We start from the raw sequence: 25,311 nt of genomic DNA on the forward strand, positions 1-25,311 counted from the left end.
CAGGCATTTGACAATACATTTTTCTCCCACCCCTCTCTGTCTTCAATTCTGCTTTTCTTTCCCCCTCTCTCTTCCTCTCTGGTCTCTCTTTCATCAATGATTAACCTTAAAATACTAACAAAACAAAATGAAACACGATGCAAGAGTATGTAGTATTATCTTGTTTCATGCCGACTGTCGTATTTATTTGCAATATTGGCACACATGGATAACATTGAAAAATTGAAATAATTGTCATGCAAATCAAAATATTGAACTGTATGTTGTCATGCCTCTTTTGTTTACCTAGCCACTTTCTTTTTAAAATTAGACAAAGGCATTAGGTTAGAGCACTATGTGTCAGTTATAAACTGATAGCTACGGCATTTATTCTGTTGAAATTAGACCCGACAATAGTGAATTTCACCAAGAAAAATAAAAATAAAATAGACTTGATATCCACTTGGTCTGGCGGATTTAATAATAATGAAGAAGAATAAAGGCTTTGGCCATGGAGTATAAAGCAGAAGTATCCTTTTTCCCATGGTTCAAGCATAAGAGTGATACTTCTTTTTGATTTTCTTATGAATGAAAATTTTCCGAACAGCAATTGACTAATAATAAGATAATGCAATACATTTGCCTTCCCCGCCTCCCCCCACCCCCCCTTCCAGAATCTACAAAATGGTTTTATCTCAACTTAATGCATTTGAGATGAAGAATTTGTAAAAAAATAAGGTAATTTACAAAACTGTATTGCCCTAGATTTCATGAACATCAGGAAGGGATAATATGTATATTATTTGTATTTTGCTCAGTCTTTCCATGCATACTGACTTTGCATGCAGAGAAGATGCAAAATATACCTTTGCATTTTCCCTGGTATCACATCCGGGCACCTGAAGACGCGTAGAGATACGCATCATATTGATCCGTGCAGCAATATCATGTCATAATGTTAATCAATAGGAGTCAACGCTGGATTTTGCATCCCAAGGCTGGGGAAGCGACATTTCAATTACGTCACAATGGTAAAGCTCAGAGGCCCAGCCTGCTCAACATGAAAAAATAAATCCCATTCTTAAAGGGTAAAATATACAAATTTCCACAATTTTGCACTAGATATCTGATTTGGAATATGATAAGAATATTGACTGGCTCTTCTTTCGGGGAACATCAAATATATTGCCCTTAAAAGAACCATACTGCCCTCATTTAAAGACTTGGGCCAATAAGATTCTACTGTAGGCAATATATTTCATGTTCCCCTCAAGGCCACTCAACATTGTACAATTATTGACTCTTTCCTTTGGTATTTGGCAAAACTTTTCTGTACAGTACATGTACAAGAAGACCCTTTCCAATGAAATATGATTAAAGTCTCATTTTTATTCTGATTTAACAAAAACTCAATCATAAGAGCAAAACAAGTAATAACTGGTATGCATCTTTATATTCAACTATACTGTACACGACAACATGATATATTTCACTTTTTATATAATTTTTCATTCAACCTCATAAAAACAAATTGAATATTTTCTTTACAAATCTGGAAATGGCAGGTTACATTTATGTTTTCATTTTGAACAAGGATCCATGCTTTGAAGATATCTTATAATAAACTGCGTAGTTTTTCTCGGTGCTATATGGGCATTACCTCAATCAATCAATCCTTCCAGGTATGGAAGATGCACATGAAAACTAAACCTCCATTTTGCTTTCAAATGGATGTGAAAATATACAGATAACCCTTCATATAGATGAATATTCATCAGCAAAATAAATATTCATCACACCAATGTATATGTGAGATAAAATGAATATATAGATTAGTTCCAATAATATTTTGCATTATTAGATCAGGAATATACAATAAGTTATACTGATGGTGAAAATTTTGAACATCATGTATAAGCACCTATCTATACATGTACTTGTGTGATTGTCTATAGTGTATTGTATTTGGTGAACTAAGTTTGATTGTAGTGTACGGGCTGATGTATATGGCTATCCTAGACATGAAAGCTACCATAATTCATGAATATAACATTCACAAATATGTAGACTTTGCAAAAAACAAAAAAAAGGAAAAGCCAAGAATATGTGTTTATGGAAACACTGGCAGCAATCGTGATTAAAAGTGTTTGGGAGAAAATCACTTCTTGTCTTTACACTGATGAGTTAATTCATCATCAGGTTCAAATCTCAGCTCTCATTCTTAAAAAATGATGAGGCTATTCCAAGAGAAGATATTACTGACGAATACAGTGTGAGGGAAACCAGGTTCTTCCACTTTCCTATGCATCATTCTTTTCAAGGCCAAAGATAATATACATTCATTGTGAGACAAACGGAAATAGTTGGAAGTAACATTCTTTTTCTTGAGTTATCATGGTATGTTGGCCGAGCAGTATTTTATAGTATAGTACAATCTATCAAGAATTCAGAAAACAAAATATATAAATAATAAACAGAATACACATGCAGAAAAAATTTCTGAAAAATATATCAAATCATATTGAATCGAACAACTTAAAGATAAAAACACTTTCACATTGAAAGGAAGACAAATTAAAACCTATGGGCAATTCAAACAAAAATAATCGACCTTTTTGTAAATCCAACTTCAAGTTTTCTCCTTTTTATAGCTCGTTCCCACCCTCGTGCGATCTTTTACGAAAGCCATGACAGGCCTTTCGTAACTTGATTGCAATTTTTTTTTAACCATTCAACATTTTTCTATCATCAATACCATTGCCACGACTGATCTGATGGTGATACGATCTGATAAGATCACGACGATTACTCCACGATTAAGTACGCCGTTTGAATCGTGGCGTAATCCGTGACAGAGGGAACAAGTTAATAAATTTGGGTCGAAAACTGTTAAACTCATAATTTGAGAGCTTCACAAATTTCATATAACCACATAAAATACAGACAAATGATTTTGGGGAATACATGTACATACTTCATGGAATTGCCCCTATGCTATTACATTAAATTGTTTAACATACGCATATTCAACACTCAAATTAACGTAAACAGGCAATTTTTTTACCCATTTTAAAAGTAAAAACTAGACAGCTGATTGTAATGCCTATCTATAAATGAAAGACTTTATAAAGTAAAACAAATGAATCATAAGCTCTGATAGAAGGCCGACAGTAAGCCTGCCAGAAACGTTGTTTTTTTCCTCTCTTACTCTACAACTCCACTTGCTGACTCAAGCCAGCCTTTTCTCATCTCTCCCGCTACTCATGCCTCTCAACTTGCACTTGGTTCAGAAAAGACTACTCTTCCTTCCAAACTTCAGCTTTCTCTCCTTTCCATTTCACTGAATTATATACCTCTATCCCCTTTTCTTAGTCCTTTTAGGACTCACCACATGGTGTACCATATACTAATTCCATAATTGTCAATACCGCCCTGCAAACATCTGAGCTCAAATAGGTACAAAATTATTCAATAAATTTATCTCGCAACATGCAAAGTGACATCTACCGACCCAATAAAGACAATTATTGACAAATATGAAACAAAAACTTACATAACCCTTCAAAGGAAATCAAAGGAGAACCGACCCAAAAGGGAAGCTGTTTTTTCTCTTCAAAGAAACAAAACAATCAGAGAAGCAGGTAAAAAAAAAATAGGATTTTTATAGTGCACGTATCCAACTTGCTAGGTGCTAAAGGTGCTCCTAGGTAGATGAACAATTGAAGAAAACTGGACAAACATGAAAGTTATGAATTTCCATGTTGTTTGTATGTAACAAATAGATTAAAGAGCCTTTTCAGTATACTGTTACTGAACATAAGTTGGACACAACTTAACGCACGAATGGTGACCGTAATTGTAATAAAATATTGACAAATTATTCACTTTGAATTCATGTAAGAATAATATATACATGGAGCACATAGGAGGCGACAATTTTCTAGTTGCCTATTCAATGGTGCAATATAATCCGCTTTAGCTCCAGCTGCCAAATGCGCTGGATTAATTCAAGGAATTATGCCTGCCGGGTACCCATTTACCTCACCTGGGTTGAGTGCAGCACAATGTGGATCAGTTCCTTGCTGGAGAAAATTATGCCATGGCTGGGATTCTAATCCACGATCCTCTGTTTCAAAGTCTAAAGACTAATCCACTGGCCCAAAACACTTCACATACGCATTGAAATTTAATCTAAATTTTAACTTTAGATGATTAATGAGACTCAAAGTGAATAAAAATCTGATTTGGAACCCATGAACAGATCACTAGTCAAGCATTAAAATGAATGTTTCACTTTGTTCCAATTAAAAAAAAAAGCCATTTGTTTCTTGGAAATGGGCTTAACATTAGGGTTATAGTGGAAAAATACCAACTAAGTTTCAAAGTATCATATCTAAAGGAACTATTTAAAAACTTTGGAGATGTAAACCAAAATCTGAAAGTGATTGGTGGTTGGTTTCAATTACTATGTTTGTAGAGCGAATCCGTATACTCCAACACAAAAGCTCTTGACGAACCCAGCATGACCTACGTACATGTACAGTGCATACAAGGTACACTGAATATACAGTGTAGCTAATAATAGTGTGTGCATAGCAGTTGCACACAGCAGAAGGCAGTCAACACAGCCAACTGACTTTTCTAATTTGAGAAAACTGGGCATAAGCTTAATGCGTGTCAGAGATGGTTATCAAAATCAGGCTAATAAACTACTACTTGTGTCTAAAAATTATAGTTTTTCATCCTATATTGTGGTCCGTTTCAGGGGTTTTGAGGACGAATACATGCATCAGCTGCTAACAAAGTTAAGCGATCCCTGTATTAAAGTCATAAACTTACAAACAGCTTTATGAAATACCATCTTGCCATAGCAAACGTAACATTGACACTATGGCCTCTGTTCTTGAAGTCGGCTTACTCTGTGCTTCAATTATGGGAAGCCACACTTGTCAAAATTTTGTTCACTCTGCTCTTTCCTAATTCTTTAATAGTGAAGACAACCTATCCTTCCCAGAGAGTTAAGAATCAAATGAGCCGATTCATTGTACCTCAACCGTTAGAGATTTATGTCACAATTGGCACTTTCCATAGGTAAACCATAACTTTAAACAAGAGTTTAACATAGCCCCAACTTCAGGATAGAAGGGCTTTATCACTCTACACATGAAAATATATTACCATTAACTTTAAGTTGGCTTCATCGTAATGTCAAGCAGTCTTTAAAAAACATATTTATCATTAGAAATTGTATGTAAAACATAAAGTTTCAACAAGTTTGGCCTTCACAATAGTCTATTTTGGCAGATTAGGTGCTTTAAACGGTCAATACACCGGGTGTGAGAAAGAACTAAGATCTTTGAAGTCGCCCCTCTACAAACAAAGTGTTGATAATGCATAGATAAAGCAATTTTAATTTCTATTCAATAAAAGACAACACTTGTTGCAATTACCTGCATGAGATAAGGGAAATAACTCCATGAACCAATTATTTTTTTTCATCTTACACGTATTTGACGAGAGTGAAATCCCTACACAACAAAAGTGTGTAAGTGCAGTTTTACCTCAATATTAATTCTATCACTGGCCTGATTGTTTCACAAAAAATCTAGTAGTAGTTTATGAACACCTAAGTGAAAGCACTTGTACACCTCAGAGATGCCATTTAAGCACATCCGTGATATAATTTGAACACCTCAGTTATATCATTTAAACACCTCAGTGATATCATTTGAACACCACAGTGACAGCATTTAAAACACTTCATTGATGGCATTTGAACACCTCAGTGATCACATTGGTCGTCAGGCGTTAACACCTCAATGACAACATTTATGCACCAAAGATTGTTTAAAACACTTCAGTGAAAACATCTGTATTAAAACCTCGGTTATATCATTGGAACACCAGTGACAGCATTTAAACACTTTAGTGATAGCAACTGAACACCTCAGTGATTGCATTTTCACACCTCAGTGATTGCATTTTCACACCTCAGTGATAACATTTGTACACTACAGAGATATAATTTTCACACTTCAGTAATAGCATTTGAACACTTCACTGACAGCATTTAAACACTCAGTGATAACATTTGAACACCTCAGTGTTATCATATACTGTACATCTCATTAGCAATTTTGTACACCTCAATGATAGCATTCAAACACCCAAGTGATGTCATAGCATTTAAAAACCTCAGTGATCGGTTAGCATTTGGACACTGCAGCCATAGATTTGTACACCTCAGTGATATCATTTACACACATCAGTGATATTATTTGAACACCTCACTGAAAGTATTTAAACACACCAGTGATGTCACAGCACGTAAACTCCTCAGTGATAGCATATGAACACCCCAGTGATACTGTAGCATTTGTACACCTCAGTGACAGCATTTGAATACCTCAATGATAGTATTTAAATACCTCAGTGACAGCATATGAACACCCCAGTGCTAATGTAGCATTTGTACATGTACACCTCAGTGATAGCATTTTAATACCTCAATGATAGCATTTGAACACCTAGGTGATAGCATTTGTACACCTCAGTGATAGCATTTGAACACTACACTGGTAATGTTACGACGCCTGAGAGAAATCATATAAAATTTGATTTCAATTCCAGTGCTGTTGTTTAATGTCTTGGTGAAAGCATTGTTGTACAGCATTGATAGCATAAAAATATTGTTGATGATATTACGTCATATTCAAAGTGACATCCTGACAGTCAATCAATCCCTTAACGTTAAAACACCATGATCGGTATTCTGATAATTATACCTAGGTTTTAAGCCTAGTCTAAAGTAGAATTTCAAACTAAACTTCTATGGAATGCTAGGCTTCATAATATTTCTTCCATATCCATGGCAATTATAATCTGTCAATTAATTCAGCAAAATTAATAATTCAGAATTTTCCAATTCTTTCAATTTGACAAACTCGTTAATTTTTTTGAAAACTCTTTGTGGAAGGATAAGAATAATATTTGATTGATGAATGAGTTGACAATTGGCACTCCATAAAAGTGTGGTCAAGGTTAACCCATGTTTAACTAAAACCATGGCTATCAGAGTACCACCTCATGTATTTTGTAGCAGTATATTATCTCAAAAATATCTAAAGGATAACTAATAGAGTTCATCTCCCTTGTAATGGATTGACCAGATATATACATTATAAAAAATGGTATTTCTAAAATCCAAGGATAACCAATACCACGGTATGAGCCAGAGAAAGCACATTTAAAGCCTTACATTACATCTGCGATCATATCAAAGGATGATTCTCCAGAATAAAAAATGAAACGGTGCATTGCTACCACTTACAATGTCTGCAATAAATGCATGAAAATACGAGCAAATGGCAACACGACTTAAGAACTACAAACGTGAACCGTCGTGACAAATTTGACAGGAATGCAATCTAGTTTTGCACCCATATTTTCCACTTTAAACATTTTGATTGCTTTAAATTCTTGACACAACATTGCATAGTTACATGTACTATTTCACTCAAAATTGTTGTCAATTTCGTAGTTAAAACACTGCTGTAGAGAACATAAATTAACTATTCAAGCCTATCACCCTGTGTTAATAACATCATACTAATCACATAGAATTCAGGCAAAGATAAAATAATGGAATTTACTGTTCAAAGGGGGGGGAGGGGTGATGTAATAGATGATAACCCCCCCCCCCACCTCTGAACAAAAAGCATTTCTTAAAATATTGCAATTCGACGATCATTTTAAACAGGCTTTGGTTTAGACGCTTACTTTGAAAGTGAGCTAAAATTATAGATATGTACCAATTTCAGTGAATTCATGACAATTAGCAATGCGTGATTTGATACCATCTTTTTAAAGAAGCTATATAATTGTAAAAATCTCTATACACCCTACATTCGTTTCCTTTATATTGTGTAGTTTCTGTCTTCAAGACATCCTTTAGGGGCTGGAAGCAAGACTAGCTGACAGTAAGCTGAGCAAAACCTATAAGAGCTTTGTCGTCTGCCACTTCGTTCACTTCACAACCAGAATTCTAGAAAAAAAAGACCGAAGAGTTAGTTGCTAATGCATAGACCTTAACTGCTGACCCTACAGACTTATTAAAATCTGTGAAATTGTAGATATTACATGTGTATGATAACCTATTAAGAAGCCAATAAATTGGTCAGGTTAATATGGACACCATAGACGTTTGAGGTCAACGCTTTAAACACAATGCCTCCAGTATCATTTAATGTAGGCAGAGGCATAAAAATTGCTTTGTCATGTTTTGTTCATATCAATAAAGAACACAAATTTGATTTGTAGAAAAAAAGAAAAATAGAAAACCACCCTATTTCACACCTTCTTGACTAATTAACTAGTATTGCACTAGAGAAAATAATAAATACATACAATAGCCCTGAAAGTAAAACTCAAACCATAGAAGCATTCGATCAGTTTACCAACAATCAGCAAACTAGATTTTACAGTATCAATTCTATTCCCCCAAAGATGATGATTACTCATTTGAGACATCGATTATTCAAAGTACATGGCTATAATCTTTGATATTTGACAATAAGTGCAGGATAAAATTAAATTCATGCTAAATTTCAATAAATTCAAAACATGGTTATGCTTTCAAGACACGACAATGACGACCGAGACACTCGACTGAGTCAGCTCGCTCATAATGTGTGACCGCTGGTAGGGCATGTCAGTAGGACAATTTTTTTTTATTTCTGACCATCCAGAATCTTGGTTGTTGGAACCATGCAATTGTGTACCTGGCAAACAATCAAATGGCAAAGGGTATACGTCCCAAGCCTAAAATACATCACTTACCAGTCTAAATGTCCTAGATTTACAATCCCGATCTTTCACAACTTTCTCCAAATTTGCTGCAACTATTAACACAAAAAAAAAAGGATTATGAAACCATAAGTAATTTACTTAGAATTAAGAAGTTACATTATAAAGACACTTTTAATCACATTTGAGTGGGATTCTTGCAAAAAGCTACAGCGTCAAATACTTTAAACTCCTTTTTTTGTACCTTATAGACTGAATTCCTCAGATATTACTGTCTTTCTGAAAGTAACTGCAACATGAAGAGGCTAGTCAGAGGGAAAGGAAGTGACCAAAGAAGACATGGTAGCAGCAAGTGCTGGAGGAGAGTAGGAGAGTTAGGTTGAGGAAGGAGGACGGTCAAATGGGAAGGGGACAACCAAAGCGGACATGGAAGAAGCAAGTGGTGGAGGAGGGTTGGGTTGAGGGAGGAGGATGGTCAAAGGGGAAGGGGTGACCGAAGATGCCATGGAAGAAGCAATTGGTGGAGGAGAGTAGGTGGGTTGGGTTGAGGGAGGAGGACAGTCAAAGGGGAAGGGGTGACCGAAGAAGACATTGAAGAAGCAAGCAGTGGAGGAGGGTTGGGTAGAGGGAGGAGGACGGTCAAAGGGGAAGGAGGTGACCGAAGAAGACATTGAAGAAGCAAGCGGTGGAGGATGGTCAAAGGGGAAGGGGTGACCGAAATTGCCATGGAAGAAGCAAGTGGTGGAGGAGGGTTGGTTAGAGGGAGGATGGTCAAAGGGGAAGGGGTGACCGAAGAAGACATGGAAGAAGCATGTGGTGAAGTATAGACGGGTTGGGTTGAGGGAGGAGGATGGTCAAAGGGAAAGGGGGTGACAGAAGATGCCATGGAAGAAGCAAGTGGTGGAGGAGAGTAGGTGGGTTGGGTTGAGGGAGGAGGACAGTCAAATGGGAAGGGGACGACCAAAGCAGACATGGAAGAAGCGGTGGAGGAGGGTTGGGGTGACTGAGGAGGATGGTCAAAGGGGAAGGGGTGGCTGAAGAAGACATGGAAGAAGCAAGTGGTGGAGAATAGGAGGATTGGGTTGAGGAAGGATGGTCAATGGGGAAGGGGACAACCAAAGCAGACATGGAAGAAGCATGCGGTGGAGGAGAATAGGAGTTTGGGTTGAAGGAGGAGGATGGTCAATGGGAAATGTGTGACCGAAGATGCCATGGCAAAAGCAAGTGGAGGAGGAGAGTAGGAGGGTCGAGTTGAGGGAGGAGGATAAACTATATAGAGTAAAGTGGAGGAAAGGGGTGAGGACGATTTCTATGAGTGTGCGGTGAATCACGCCCTCCCGTAGTCGGGGACTAAACCAGATTTAAAACCTGTATTACTTCCAATCCAAACTTCTCTCATCCTATCCCATCCTTCTACTCACCAACAATGACATCCCTGCCGTCGACGAGACCTTCCTTGACCAGTTCCTGAGAGAGTCCGTTGGGTGTGTCCTGGTCCACTCTAAACTCAAATCTGATGTCATGCAATTCCCTTGATGCATTCCTGCGTGATAGAATATTTTCATTACAGAAGCGTGCCATGAAAGTTGTTGACAAGGTGCATCATACAGCATGTACTTCTAAATTTTTTCTAAAATATAATGAATTGATAATGTGACCAGTAACTTGCAAAATTTATGTGTAAATATACCAAAAGTCTATTACCAAAAGAATTTTTTAATTGGTAAACCTTAAGTGATTCCATCCATAATTATGATACCAGGAACTAAAAAATGTATAGGAATAGTATTCATTTCAAACCAACCCCAGGGCAAAAGAGTGTTAGATACAGAGGTCAAGTCCTCTGGAATGGTTTAGATGGTAAATCTAAACAAAGATGCATCACTTCCAAAGCTTCAAAAGGAACTTTAACCCTAACTAGGCCGGGCTTTTTTGGCTGTTCTGTGGCCGGGGGGGGGGTTGATTCAACCCCCCCCTGAGATCTCAGCCGCCGATCGCGCGAGCGCCGCAAAAATTTGCACGCTGGTAGTGTGCGATGTAATCTACAAGGCAGTATGGTAAAATTTTCCAAAATAATGAGATTTTATTTTATATGAATTAATTATGCTAATTTATGCATAAATACTTTTTGCTCTAATTCACTAAATAAAGCTCCTAGAATGCTAATTTTTGGTAAAAATATTCTTTGTAGCATTCTTAACAATGGCAATTGAAAAAAACTTCGGTTTGGAAATCAATTTCTTATGTATTTTATTGTTTTATGAATTTCTTATGTATTTCTTTGTTTTTCAACCTTTTGTTTTTCTTTGTTTTTTTTACCAGATTTATTGCACAACCTTTTTGAAGCATAATTATACTAAAATCAATTGCTTTCAGCTGTTTAAAGTAGAAATATTCATATCTTTATGAATAAGATGCGAAAACTCAATTTGCATTGACTTTGTACACAAAATCACGTTTTGGAACAATTTTTGGTCTGACATGCACTTACAAAATGTTGCGTAATTTTGGAACCGCGTACCTGGGCGTCGTAAATTTGGTCTCAAAAGATGCGCGAGACTTAAAAGTATAAACTCTGTGAGTGGCGCGGTCAAAAAATTTCGCGCGGCGGAATGATCGCAGAAAATGTTGAGGGGGGGGTTGATTCAACCCCCCCCCGGCCATTTTAGGGTTAAAAAATATTTGATGAAAACAAAACCCTCTTCTATTAATCTGTTATATGAGCCAAGGTTAAGTTAAACTAAAGTTATCGCATTTACAAGGAAAAGTTAACAGACAGACGGACGGACACCGAGCGTGATACCATATTACATCCCGTCCCGTCTAGACGGGCGTAAAAAAATTTGAAATATATACATAGCAAAAACAACATCACAGCAGATTCAGAGATATTACAACCAGTGCCCTTTAGTGACATCAAAGATTGGAATTGATATTATTTATAAGTCTGTGACAAGCTATGTAAACAACAACAAAAAAGGTGACACAACATTGCTCCTGTGACATTTGCTCTGATGCTCTGATCTTAATACGGAATAAGGAATAGGGGTAGAGTTTGGATTATAATAGAGTTTTACATTCAGAATAATGTAAAGATAAGGATTTATTCAGTTTTTAGATTTTATATTTGGCTTGATGTGCTGATTTTTCATCAGAGCTAATGTCATGGAACCAAAAGAAATTACACTGATTGGAATCCCAAGCATTGCACAATATCTTCAAGAAACCTTTGACATACATTTATTATAAATAAAATAATCATAAACATTCATTTGTATAGCACAGCTTTTATATGAATATATTCAGCTGCGCTTGTTCAGAGCTCTTTTTACTTAAATCTAAATCTACAAAGCAAATTTTCTTAACTAAAGAGATATGTTTTTAATTTTGATTTGAAGAGAGTCAATGATGGAGAGCTTATTAGGTCAATTGGCAGGCTATTCCATAGTTTGGGAGCAGCAAGTGCAAATGCACCATCACCAAGTGTAAATTTTCTTTTGTGAAAGGGAATCTGGAACAATATATAATTCATCTGTGGAACTTCGCAGACTTCGACTATGTGATTGGGTTTTAAGTTTTACAAAACAGACACTTAGGTGGTCATTTTATTGGATTCTGTATGAACTCATTTTGAGATCATTACCACAACTGGCATTTATCTTTAAACTGACCTGAGTCTAAGGATGAGGCTTAGGGGTGGGGTTTGGTCTCCTCCTCCTCCACCTTCTACGCTTTGTTCCGTCTCTCCGCTTCGTGGAGCATCGACTGATTTCACATCCTCGTTCTTGATAGGCTATGGACACAGACAAAAAAAAATTGCAGTGAGTTCTTTATAGCCATCTTGGAGTGGAGCGTTGTTGCCAGGTGGACTAGTCTCCAGAATTTGAAACAGAGGGTCGTGGGTTCAAATCCCAGCCATAATGGAATAATTTCCTCCAGCAAGAAAGTTGATCCACAAAGTGCTGCACTCATCCCTGGTGAGGTAAATGGCTACCGACAGGAAGAAATTCCTATGAGCAGAGGAATCAGTAGCCAAGCACTGCTGGGGTAATATAGGAGTGCCTCAAGCACCTAACAAGGTGGATATATGTGCTATACAAATACCCCATATTACTATATATCATGAATATCTTTACAAAAAATAAAACAAATATAGGATTTATATAGCACACATATATATCAGGTCTTTATGCCAGGAAAGGTCTACATGTATGTACATTACATTCCAAGGCAAGGTCACATTACAACAGGAAGGAATTGACAAGAACCAAAGGCAAGGCTCGAAATTGGTGGCGGTCCGGGGGCCATTGACCGCCTAAAGCTCCGTCGGGCACCCTAAAAGTCGGGTAATAGTGCCCGGGCTGACCACCAGAAAAAATAAATGTAGAAAACCGAAAATGAGTAAGTCTAAAACGAATCGTAGGGACAGTGATTTTCCGTTTAAAAAAAAATTGCCTTTTCCGTTTCAGAAAATCGTAAATTCCGTTTCAGCATGTCAGAAAACGGAAATTCCGTTTCCCCATAAACTTTGTGTACACGGAAAATTGGCAATTCCGTTTACCATTCAGTAGCAATATATCACTTGCGCTGGTCAAAATTTGTATCTGCCACTGTACCAACAACGCAGTAGAATCCGCTCTAATCGGAACTATGCGGGTACACAAAATATTTTGAAAAACACATTTGACATAAATACATCCTTACCTTTCACATACTTAGCATTATTTTTTTGTTAATTAATTGTTAATTTTTTGTTAATTTGTTAATTAATTTTTATCGATAATTTTGGGGGTTTTTGGACATCGTTTCGACCAGTCAACGACTTTAGCCTATCCGCCATTTTGAATTTCAAGACCGGAATATCGTGCTGTTACATCTTGCAACGTAGAGGGCAGCAACACACAACCGTGTTGTTTGCATGTAAATGTTTCGACATGGCCGACTCGGCCCATTGAACTTGAATAAAGTTAAGTCCTTTCATTATAGTATCAAATTCGACGTGTGGTGAGCTTGTTGTGTGTAATTCGGTGATTGAGGACACATTTTGTGATGTTGGGGAATGGACAAGGACATGATCACTTGTTTATGTTTTGCCTCATCCAAGTCACTTGTGGTTTTGTTCCCACTCTGACTGTAATGTATACTTCTGGGGCCCATTTCATAAAAAGTTGCTATAAATTCTTTCGCAGCCAGAGGCTGAATTATGGAATCTTTTACAAATACAAAATATAAACATAACATGTACATAAACATCATAAATAATTACATAATTACACAATGCAAAATTAAAATACTAATATGATATCCAAAAACTAACTATGAGTACAGGATATCATGCATTAAAAGAAAACAAATTAAGCACAGAGACTCAGAGTTTACCTTAGAGTGACAGAGAGAAAGGGACAGGGACAGAGAGAGATAGTTACACAGAGGGAGAGAAAGATGGACAGAGAAAAAGAGAGAAAGAGAAAAGGATCATGAGTAATTTTTTTATCTCCGTTGAAACAAACGCTTGAGTTTGTCCTTTTTAATCCACAGAAAGGTTCCACCATTAATGTAGTGTTTCGCAGCAAACTTACACATACAGAGTTGATACACTTTACAATTTGTCATGATACAATATTTTCAATATGCATGTGATGACCACCTAAACTGCCATTTGACCACCTAAAGTTCAGTCCAGGGTGCCTGGCTGACTTCCAAAAATTAAAGTTAATCGAGAGGCCTGCAAAGGTATTTATTGTATTGCAGATTACAGTAAATATCATTCCATCCAAACAGATTACATGTTAAATAAACAGCAGAACATTTGACCTGTACTCGCCTCATGGAATTAAGTGTGCGAGTAACCAGAGATGAAAATGGCTGAAATTGCAAAAAGCACTTTTAGTATTGCACAGACAAAGTACACAAAATGCTGAAAATCAGCAGGAAAATACAGCTAAAAAGCTGAACTCTCAGACCCTTGGAATGAGATATTACCTCTGGTTCTACCTTTGTGCCCATCTCATTCTCTAGAGCTTCCTTGAACTGTGCACCAACCCTTGGTGATCGTCCAATGCTTGCCGCTTTACCTTCCCGACTATTCTCGTCCAGTTCATCGTCTGACCATTCCCATGCCCCGTCTACCGTCCTGTGCAGGCGACCGCTTGACCCCGGCACTCGCTTGACCTGTAGGAATGAGAATGACCGATGGTGTGGACAATTAGGTTAACTGCACTGAAACATAATTTCATAATCAGAATCCATGTGCATTCAAATAAAGGATCAGTAAACCTTAACAAGACCAGTGATACAGTAAGTAAGATTTTAGGCAGGCATTGTGTATAATTGTACAGTATACATTGTACAATAGGCTACAATACAGGCATAAGAAATTGGGGGGATGGGCAAGAGTCCCAAAGGCAGGAGTCTCATATGCCTTGGGGACTTGGCAGGTCTGCTCCCAAACTTTCTAATTGAAAAATAGTCATGATTTTGCTAAGTCTTAAGGAAGAAACAATATTTCACCCAGGAAAGTGTATGAGAAATTATCAAGATCCAGATGTATGCCTTCGCCATCGTCACATCGAACCTTTAATATTCAACGAACCTTGAAAATTACAAGGAGCAGGTAAAACCCTGATACAATGAAATTCTTTGAAAAAATCATCTTTAAAAAAATTAAATTTGAAGGTTCCAAGAGGAAAACTTATTTTATTCAAAGTTCGGCATAATGCTAAGAATACTAATATCAGAATTTTGCTTTATTGCAAGTTTTTTGGCCTGAGTAAAGTCCAAATCAACTTCAAGTCCCAGCCAACGACAACGTCATTACAATTTGAAAAATATAAATAAAAAATTTATTTATTTATTTATTTAGAATCGTTATGATCATATAGGTTGGAACGTTCATAAAAAGTGCTATATCAATTTCTTTGTAATTTAGATCACAACGGATCGTGTAATGCGTCCTGGGCTTTAGAGTCTAATAGGATGTTGCAAGAAACTTGCAATTGATGGCAAGTCAATCTTAGGTCTCAAAGTCAATCATAAGTCTTGTAATTAATTGTAAATTTCCAATTGATCACCGGTCTGCTTCTTGCATCAACAACTATAAGTTGATTTGTTTTAATTAAAACTAATCTATAACTTTTTAATTTACCACAGAAATGTGCGATTGCAACATTCCCTTGCAACCCCCCCCCCCCCCCACCCTCGCGAGGCTTACATTTTGTTGTTGTGCTTGTCTGACTTTGAGTCCTTCTTGAATGAGACTCTCAATAAGATACTTCTTTTCTCTGGCTTTCTTGAAGAACGGACTCTTGAGCAGTTCAGACGCAGTAGGTCTGGAAAGAAACAGAACAGAGAACTGATTCACAAAATGCATTAGATCAGATGCAGTAGGTCTAAAAGAGAAAGAACAGAGCACTGATTCACAACGAGCTAACATTGATTTTATAGACCATCTAAAGCTACGGTACGGGGTCAGTATTGTGAAAAATACTTGAATTAATATTGAGTTAATACTTGAGTATTCCAATTTTTAAAAAGTCCAGACATTGCAGTTGTTACTGATTTCTTTTAGCTGTTAAAAGTCGGTATTGTTTCATTTCTAGCAGCCTCACTCTGTAATTATTTTATTTCGAGTTAAGAAATAACCTTTTCAAGGACTTACTTTACAAATTTATAATTGGATATTTGAAAGCTAAAGACAAAGATTATATCCTCAAATCCCCCCTATTGTATGTTTCAGATGGGGTTTTTATAATTGTCAAATAAACAAGATAAAAGTCTGCAGATATTTCAATTTAATCAAGCACCCAATCAAAATAAATTGTGATGTAAAACCAATTTTTTTACAAATTCATTTTATATCCATCACATATTTCAAACTGTTTTAGGGCACATGCATTCATGTATAAATCTAGTCATGAATCGGGATAGTGATATGCATTTATGTGGGATTGACCAAAAGTAAAGATAGGTTTTGAGCACTAAGACCTAAGAAATTTTCAATGCAGTTTCTGTTGTAAGCAAGAGAAGATAAAGATTAAATAAAACCCAGGTAAAACAATATCTGAAATTTCATTACATGGCAGACACCTCAGTAATCCTTTTTCTGTTACAATAATAAAAAAATATATATTCTGATTTTTGTCCAGCACTTATTGCATTGGAACAAATCTCTATGGACCTTATAAATACCCAAGCCTCTACAAAATCCATACAGAGATAACAAGGTATCTTTTCAAAAATCATGGTTTCATACTGTATAAACATAATAAAAAAACATTTTGCCTGATAATTTTAAATCAAGGGAAAGCATGAAATCTTACAAATCCTACTAGATTCCTGTACAACTATGTTTTCATTTTATTTTTGTTTTGTTGGGCATACACCTGTACACAGAATAAAGCATTCTTATAAATGTACCTTTTCGTTGGATCTTTTTGTAAGCACTTTGAGACCATTTTCTTGAATTCCTTGCTGTATTTCTTGTATTCATCTTTGTTTTCTGAGCAGGAATCTAGGTTTGGTGGTTCATTCTGAAGGGTTAGCATCAACACCTGGCAAAGCAACAAAATAATGTTAGTGTCATCTGTACATGTGTGTCCAGCTACCCCAAAACCACCAATAAGTCGCCAGGGAAGGTTCTCTGTAATAGCAAAAATAGTAAATTTGTCTTCAAAGAGCAAAAATCTAAAAAATAGTCTTATCTAAAGGAGTATTTCTTCTTCTTTATACTGTAAATAATAAATCAAGCTTTAAATTTGATTAGAAAGCAAGATACTCAACTTTTTTTGACAAAAGTTTTGTGGCCTGGTTGGAAGTTTCATTGAAATTGCAGAGTGCATAACTCATGCTTAAGTGAACCCGAACTCCAAACGTTATTTTCTAAAGCTCTCACTTTGTTTCTTCTGCAAATATTCAATTTTCAATTATTTATTGCAATTTATACAATCTCATACCGAATCGCACGACAAAGTCAACCAAAGTTAATTTAGATAATTGGTCAGCATATTCCCTTTCTGTTATTCAATTTCTTACCTTTTAATGCAGTGTATTTATTGATATTTGTTTGTATGAATTTATGTGTTGATTCTGAGTAATTGAACATTTTGTTATATTATGTAATTTTGAATGAAATTTTGAAATCAATCGCAAATTTGCAATTAATCGCACAGCATATGCTTGATTTCGGGAACGAAAATAGACTTGCAATTGATCGCAAGTTTCTTGCAACGCCCCATTAGTTTAGCACTCAATTAGCATACTGTGATGTGATACCAGATGAAAATGAATATTTCCTGCTATAGTTGTGTACAACTATAGCCTACATTCACAAAGGAGGTTTTGAAAACAATCGGCTGAACCCATGGTTTATGCAGATTTCATGTACAAATTATGCTGATTTTACCACGTATATTGAAAAATGTCCAATACTAATGCGCAATTTTGTTACAGAGCGCCAAATTGACGCCAGTTGCCATGGTTAAGCATGCTATTTTAATGAGTCCTCTGTTTTGAAGAGTGGACTCATTAATTCAAAACAGTAAACTCATGAATAAAATAGCATGCTTAACCATGGCAACGTGGATTAATTGATTTTCAAAACAACCTTTGAGAATTTGAGCCATTGACTTCATCACATTTTGAAACATGAATTGTACTTGCCTTGATACACACAGAGTACATCATGGGTTTATAAAAAACCTCATAACTGCGCTGATCAAATATACAATTATATATGGGCATTTCTGATAAATTCATTTTCTAAGTGTGTGGATTAGGTAGTTCAAGGCATTCCTCATCAATTAGAAATTCAAATTAATTCAATGACAAGTGGAATGCCTCTGGCCGTCTCACCTGCATCACGCGATTCAATATAGCAGCAGTGCTGATTTTGAAAACTACTATAACTCGCACAAGATGTTCAGTGATACTTGGTTACTCTTATTTCCACGTTTTATGAACTAGACCAATACACTTATAGAGATATGATGGCAATTCAACAAATACCCCCAACGTGGCCAAAGTTCTTTGACCTTACATGACCTTTGACCTTGATCATGTGACCTGAAACTCGCACAGGATGTTCAGTGATACTTGATTACTCTTATGTCCAAGTTTTATGAACTAGACCAACACACTTTCAAATTTATGGCTGTAATTCAACAAATACCCCAATTTGGCCAAAGTTCATTGACCCTAAATGACCTTTGACCTTGATCATGTGACCTGAAACTTGCACAGGATGTTCAGTAATACTTGATTACTATTATGTCCAAGATTCATGAATCAGATCCATAAACTTTCAAAGTTATGATGGTAATTCAACAGATACCCCCAATTCGGCCAAAGTTCATTGACCCTAAATGACCTTTGACCTTGGTCATGTGACGTGAAACTCATGCAGGATGTTCAGTGATACTTGATTAACCTTATGTATAAGTTTCATGAACTAGGTCCATATATTTTCTAAGTTATGATGACATTTCAAAAACTTAACCTTAGGTTAAGATTTTGATGTTGATTTCCCCCAACATGGTCTAAGTTCATTGACCCTAAATGACCTTTGACCTTGGTCATGTGACATGAAACTCAGGCAGGATGTTCAGTAATACTTGATTAACCTTATGGCCAAGTTTCATGAACTAGGTCCATATACTTTCTAAGTTATGCTGTCATTTCAAAAACTTAACCTCAGGTTAAGATTTGGTGTTGACGCCGCCGCCGTCGCCGTCGCCGTCGGAAAAGCGGCGCCTATAGTCTCACTCTGCTATGCAGGTGAGACAAAAACTGTTCATTAGATACCAGTCCACACAGCACACGCCTTGCACATGTTTACATTAAATAAACAAGGAAAAGAGGACATGCACAGCCCTACAAAATATGATAAAGCAAAGAGTAAAACTGAAACTGCACCTATTTCAATTGCAAAAGTATATTTTTGTAAAACTTTCATTAACATTTGAAAGAATATAGTCACTCATCTTTCATTTAGCAAGAAAAACAAGGGAAATCACTGTTTTCATGTGAATTGGCAAATTCTAATTTCATAACATATTCTTCATCAATTCGTTTTTGTACTACAGGAATATGAATTTTAGAAGAAACAAGCAGCAGTGAAGAAAGATGCTGCCAATTTGAAAAAAAAAAAATTAAGGCTCCATAACATCCCATACATCATGGATCCAGTTGCACAAAAAATACTCACTCTGCGATCCAAAGGCAACTTTCATGGATCGTTGATTTTGATTGGCTGTTGAGTATTGTTACCATAGTTACCATTGCATGGTAAAGTTACCACAATAGCAAAGGTTCTGTCACATCGTTCCGTGCAAGCCTTGCCTATGACTTGCAGGTGACCTTTTTTGCTCCCCGCTGGTTGCCCGCATTGGCAGAATCTCACACACATCCTAAGGCGACCGCACACCTTACGATTGGTCTGCGACCCGATTTCAGAATAAAATGTAGTAGAATTTGATGCTAATATTGAGACTTGGAATATCTTAGTGTGCAATGTTCTAAATCATCGTACGAATACCTATGTTCAAATCTGTGACTATGCTGTCATCCTTCTTAGAATAAAAGCGAATTTAATATCTAGTCGTAATGACGTCATACATGTAGCAGTCATACGATTGGCTACGATTTGAAACTAATTTGGCCTTTACTCCAAAATAAAGGCTTGCAATCTTTCAAAATGGTTATATTAGTATTCTTTTAATTAATTTTAACCTCAAATAAAATGATATGTTCCATTCACTTTTTTAGAAAATGAGCAAAATGCGATTTGTTCCAAAATTGGATCGCGAACAGTCGTAAGGTGTGCCGTGGCCTTTACATGCAGTTGCCTGCAAAAGTGCACACAAGTCTCATTTGCACGCAAAAAAGTTTTGAACGAGCTCAAAATTTGTTGCAGGTGTTACTTCCCGCAAGGCTTGCACGGAAGGATGTGACAGGTGCCTTAACATTCACCCAACAGGGCCCTGAGTGATACCTTCATGGCAGGAAACTTTGCATAGGGTGCAGCACCAGTAGCTAACTCTATGGCCAGGATACCAAAACTCCAGATATCGGCTTTGAAGTTATATCCAGTCACCTAAATAAAACACAAAGAAAACCCACAATTCAATGATGATAATAAACATTCTCCCCCCAACCATCAAATCTATCTGAAAAAGCCCGAGTTTCCAGCTCCGTAATTCATCCCTGAAATATCTTCGTCAACCCCTGGATCTAAAATAGGAAATCAAATTCTCATGTCAGCAATGAATAGTGATATTTATACATTTTACTACAATTAAAACTGAAGACAATATCAGAAAAGTGAATGTTCAGGATTGCTATTCACGAAAGTGATTTAGTTCCTGTCAGGATGCATTGCTCCTACAGAATAGAAACAGTTAATAAAATGCACAGGTCATAACAAAAAGTCTCTTTTCAACCCCCTCTTTCCAATATACAATGTAGAATACTCTAAATAGGGAAATCAAAATATTGTGACAAAGCCACTTCAATCAGCATTGGATCTATGATAATTTATCGCCTATCATGACGTAAAACGTTTGAGGTTTTAAGGTGTTTTGAATTACAAATCTCCCTTGGAATACTATGAAACAAAAAAATTCCTCTTTTTACTCCGATCTAACTCACCAGGGTACGAAAGAGTGACAAAAATATCATCCCTATCCTATATTTTATTTCCCAAACTCCATTTATTCAGTCAGTTGGAGAAAATATACTTTTGTCACGATTGTGATTTTTACAATTGAATGCCCAATATCATGCAGCGCTAGCTTCTAACAAAACAGACAGTTGGAAGTGTACATGATGATTACATCACATTAAGATTGGGACCTTTGACCTCTCACCTGTTCCATGACCTCTGGTGCCATCCAGCACGGTGTACCAACGAAGGTTGTACGGACCTTATCACGGGAGAGGTCACCGCCAGTCGCAATCCATGAGCTAACGCCAAAGTCGGCAAGCTGGACTGTACCATCTGAACCCAGGAGGATGTTTCCTGCTTTAACATCCCTATGACAGAAAATGGAATGGTCCAAAATCAACAGCATTAATAAGAGCAGTGTTATAGTCCACTTTAGTTGATAGGCAGAAATCTGAGCACTTAGAAACACCTGTATTAAGCAGCCTACAAATGTTAAAATTATAATTATTATTATTTTGAAAATGGGTTATTTTCTAAGCATCACTGAACAAAATGAGTTCCTGTTAATATCATTAAAAAAGGTATATTGAGAACTTGTGCATTAAATAGTTTATATTAAAAAGTCCATATCAATGTTTTTATTGTCAAAAGCCTCTTCATACTTTTGTTTTATAGAATTAGCTCTATTATTTAAATTGATAGATTCAGAGGATGTAGGTAATAGCTCACCTATGGATTTGACCATTTTCATGGAGGTAGTCTAGACCTTGTAGCGTTTCTTTGAGCATTGTTGCGATGACAGCTTCTTCAAATAGTCCTCCCTTTCCTTTTCCTTTCTTCATCATGTACTTGATAAGATCAAGACAGGATCCTGATGGAAAACCAAAGACACATACCAAAGACCTCAAAGACTTATTAGATGAAGAATATCTTAATAATACAATGATAGCTTCTTAAAATAGTCTTCCCTTTTTCATCAAGTTCTTGATGAGATCACGATGATGTTAAGTGCCATCGAGTCATTCTCATCTCCAGGGGAGCATTTCATGAAAAGGCTTGTCAGACATTTTATCCGACAAGTCCCGTTTTATCTGACGGTTTCAATAGGAGCTGTGTTTCGCAGCCAATCAAAGTCAAAGAAAGTTGACAGATCTGACAACTTGTTGGACAATAATGCTGATGAAATGCTCCCCCGGGTCTCCACATGGCTGAAGTTTCTCCATGCTGTTCTATCCTGTTAAAGCCTGCTCAGTTCACGGATTTTTTTTTCCAGTTTCTTTGGTAATTCCTTCCAGCCATCTATTCCTTTGTCTTCCTCTTCTCCTTCTGCCTTGTACCTTCCCAAGCACAATGTCCTGCTTCATATCCTTTGATCTGAATATGTGTCCAAGTATCTTAGTCTCTTCTTTACTCTGTTTTTAAGATCTGGGGCCCCGTTTCATAAAGGACTTGCAACTGTTGTAACTTTGCCATTATGGCAACTCCCATGGTAACAGGGCTCAGCAGCCAATCAGAATCAAGGTTGCCATGGTAGTTGCCATAATGGCAAGGTTACAGCAGATGTAACTCTTTATGAAACAGGCCCCAAGACAGGATCCTAATAGAAACAAAAGGGCACCTACCAAACAACTTTTGAGTCAACAACTACATGTTTACTACAGTGCGTCCCCAAAAAACATATCACTTTTGGGGAAAACACTTACAAACCCTCAACTTTGCAAGTTCCAAACAAAAAAAAACCTGAAAGAAATTGGAAGGCTAATTCCAGCCCAGCCTAATTTTCATACCCTTTGTTTCAGTGGGCAGTGCTTGCTCAAGCATGAATAATTTTCCAACTTTTTGGTGTCATTTGAAAATTGACTTTATTGCCTTTCCATATATATAAGTCTTTCCCCCAAAAGTGATATATTTTTTAATTGGCAGCCATTTCAAAAGTGTATTGTTTTTTTGGGACGCACTGTAGATGGATTCTTCATTGCACACAGTCAAAATTTAGTCATTGCCTGATCAAGATTTACTTACACACCCAACCTCATAAATTTTCTCATAAGGACCTCTGTCTTTGTGACCCCAAAACATAATCAGAACAATAGCATTCACACAAGTATACATGAACCAAGTATGCAGTTGATCCCACAAATGGTTGTTCAGTTTATATTGCAAGAATGAGATATGACCTGCATGTACATGCCTTTTGACCCCAAGAGCTCATGGAGCCTTTTCAGTCTCAAGCACACGTGAGCAAAATTAGAAGTTGAACTGGAAAACGGTTATTTCATGTACCAGAATAATAAAAAGGCATTGACTTACCAGCTTCTAGCAGCCTCATAACAAGCCAAATTTCATCCTTAACAACGAAGGAGGTGTAGTACTGTACCACATTGACGTGTTTACATAAACACATTGCCTGAATCTCTTTCTATAATAACAAACAAAAGAAAACAAAACAATAACAATGACAGGTTATTTAAATGGTCATGGAAATCATTCTTTTATTTTAGCCTGCACGCCTGTACTGTTACATGGCCATAATTTGAACGCAATCGTGAACCACTGATATAAAAAAGCTGGATGGAGCTCGTATGCTGCAGCACACACGACCTTGATGCCCTGGAAAACTACTACATGACGCAAGTAACACAGTACATGGGGCCATACCAACGCATAAGAAAAACATGGCTGCACACACAATATAAACAAGTGTAAAACTCTGTGCACACTTGACCTTGGAGTACTTTTAGTGGCCTAACAAATGCGCATTGTAGCTCTATCCAGCTATTGATATCGATGCAGTGAACCAACATCAATCCTTTTCAAGCTCACATTTTGGTACTTCATAACCTATACATCGCTTGCTGTATTGCACCCAGGGAAGCCACTTCAGTTCTAAAAACTGTTCTCCCAGCGGGCCCTGCTATTATTATTACCCCGGCTTTAGCTGGGCTGCCTAGGCGCTCAGAGCATTCAAGGAATTTCTTCCTGTCGGGTGCCCATTCACCTCACTTGGGTTGAGTGCAGCACAGTGTGAATAAATTTCTTGCTGAAGGAAATAACGCCAGGGCTGGGATTCGAACCCACGACCCTCTGTTTCAAAGTCAAATCTATGAATAGCTTCATAGATGCCAACTCTTCAACCTAAGAAAGACGTATGAGGAAAAGATGTTGAAATTTATATGAAAATAAGGACATTGTATAAACTAGAGTTCCTCATACTAATGGACGGACTTTTCATAATTATACGGACAAAGTGGTTGAGAAAGCTTTTATTTCAAAGCAAAATTCAGGACTGTCCCAATCAAATAAGGATAATTATTAAGAGGTACATGTATGTGAATCCCAAGAAAAGTTACGCCAGACAATTTTATGTGGAAGAAAATATGTACATGAAGTATGCTAGAAACAAAACTCTCTTACCGCTAGTTCTTCCATGGTGGTGTTGCACTTTTCCAGATTAATCCTCTTGATGGCGCACTCCTCATTACGAGGAAGGCAGATTGCTTTGTGGACAGTCGCAGTAGCTCCATGACCTGTTAGTGACGAATAAAATGCAGGAAATAGTTATCCTGGTATCGCACAGCAATTCACTCCATAATATTTTATGACTTCTACATAAAATTTCTTTTGTGTACAGTGATATTTTACAGTGTACATTACATGTACATGTAGGTCTGAACAGAATATAGTTGAAAGCTTTTATTTATTTGGAACAACCAGAAATGCTAAGTCAAAATTAAAAATAAATTAGCTCATATGTCTTTACATATACCCACCAATTTCCTATAAAACAAGATCAACTTTTTATATTAGAAATGCATCAGATATAGTATGTACTATGTAGACCTACAGTGTATACAAAGTGTGTACTCAAT

At 36.7% G+C, this 25,311-nt stretch overlaps 1 protein-coding gene across 1 annotated transcript; it reads right to left on the bottom strand.

Moving 5' to 3' along the window:
• Positions 1 to 155: 155 nt before the first annotated feature.
• Positions 156 to 24,964, bottom strand: LOC129273989 (serine/threonine-protein kinase OSR1-like). The gene is made up of 12 exons (XM_064108112.1): positions 24,857 to 24,964; positions 23,753 to 23,861; positions 22,172 to 22,313; positions 21,645 to 21,810; positions 20,771 to 20,872; positions 17,200 to 17,333; positions 15,995 to 16,112; positions 14,767 to 14,955; positions 12,456 to 12,577; positions 10,206 to 10,327; positions 8,818 to 8,879; positions 156 to 8,023 (listed from the first exon to the last, which is right to left on the bottom strand). The coding sequence occupies exons 1-12, from the start codon at positions 24,869 to 24,871 to the stop codon at positions 7,949 to 7,951; spliced, it is 1,356 nt and encodes a 451-aa protein (XP_063964182.1). The 5' UTR covers positions 24,872 to 24,964; the 3' UTR covers positions 156 to 7,948.
• Between the last annotated feature and the right edge of the window lie 347 nt (positions 24,965 to 25,311).

The sequence above is a fragment of the Lytechinus pictus genome, chromosome 13 (genome assembly GCF_037042905.1).
Source record: "Lytechinus pictus isolate F3 Inbred chromosome 13, Lp3.0, whole genome shotgun sequence".
Taxonomy (NCBI): domain Eukaryota; kingdom Metazoa; phylum Echinodermata; class Echinoidea; order Temnopleuroida; family Toxopneustidae; genus Lytechinus; species Lytechinus pictus.

Excerpts from the sequence above, each read along its gene's own strand:
- LOC129273989 (XM_064108112.1), bottom strand. Across the intron at positions 21,811-22,171 it reads GAAAATGGTCAAATCCATAG|GGATGTTAAAGCAGGAAACA; the intron begins GTGAGCTATTAC and ends TTTCTGTCATAG. Across the intron at positions 8,024-8,817 it reads AATCTAGGACATTTAGACTG|AATTCTGGTTGTGAAGTGAA; the intron begins GTAAGTGATGTA and ends TTTTTTTTCTAG.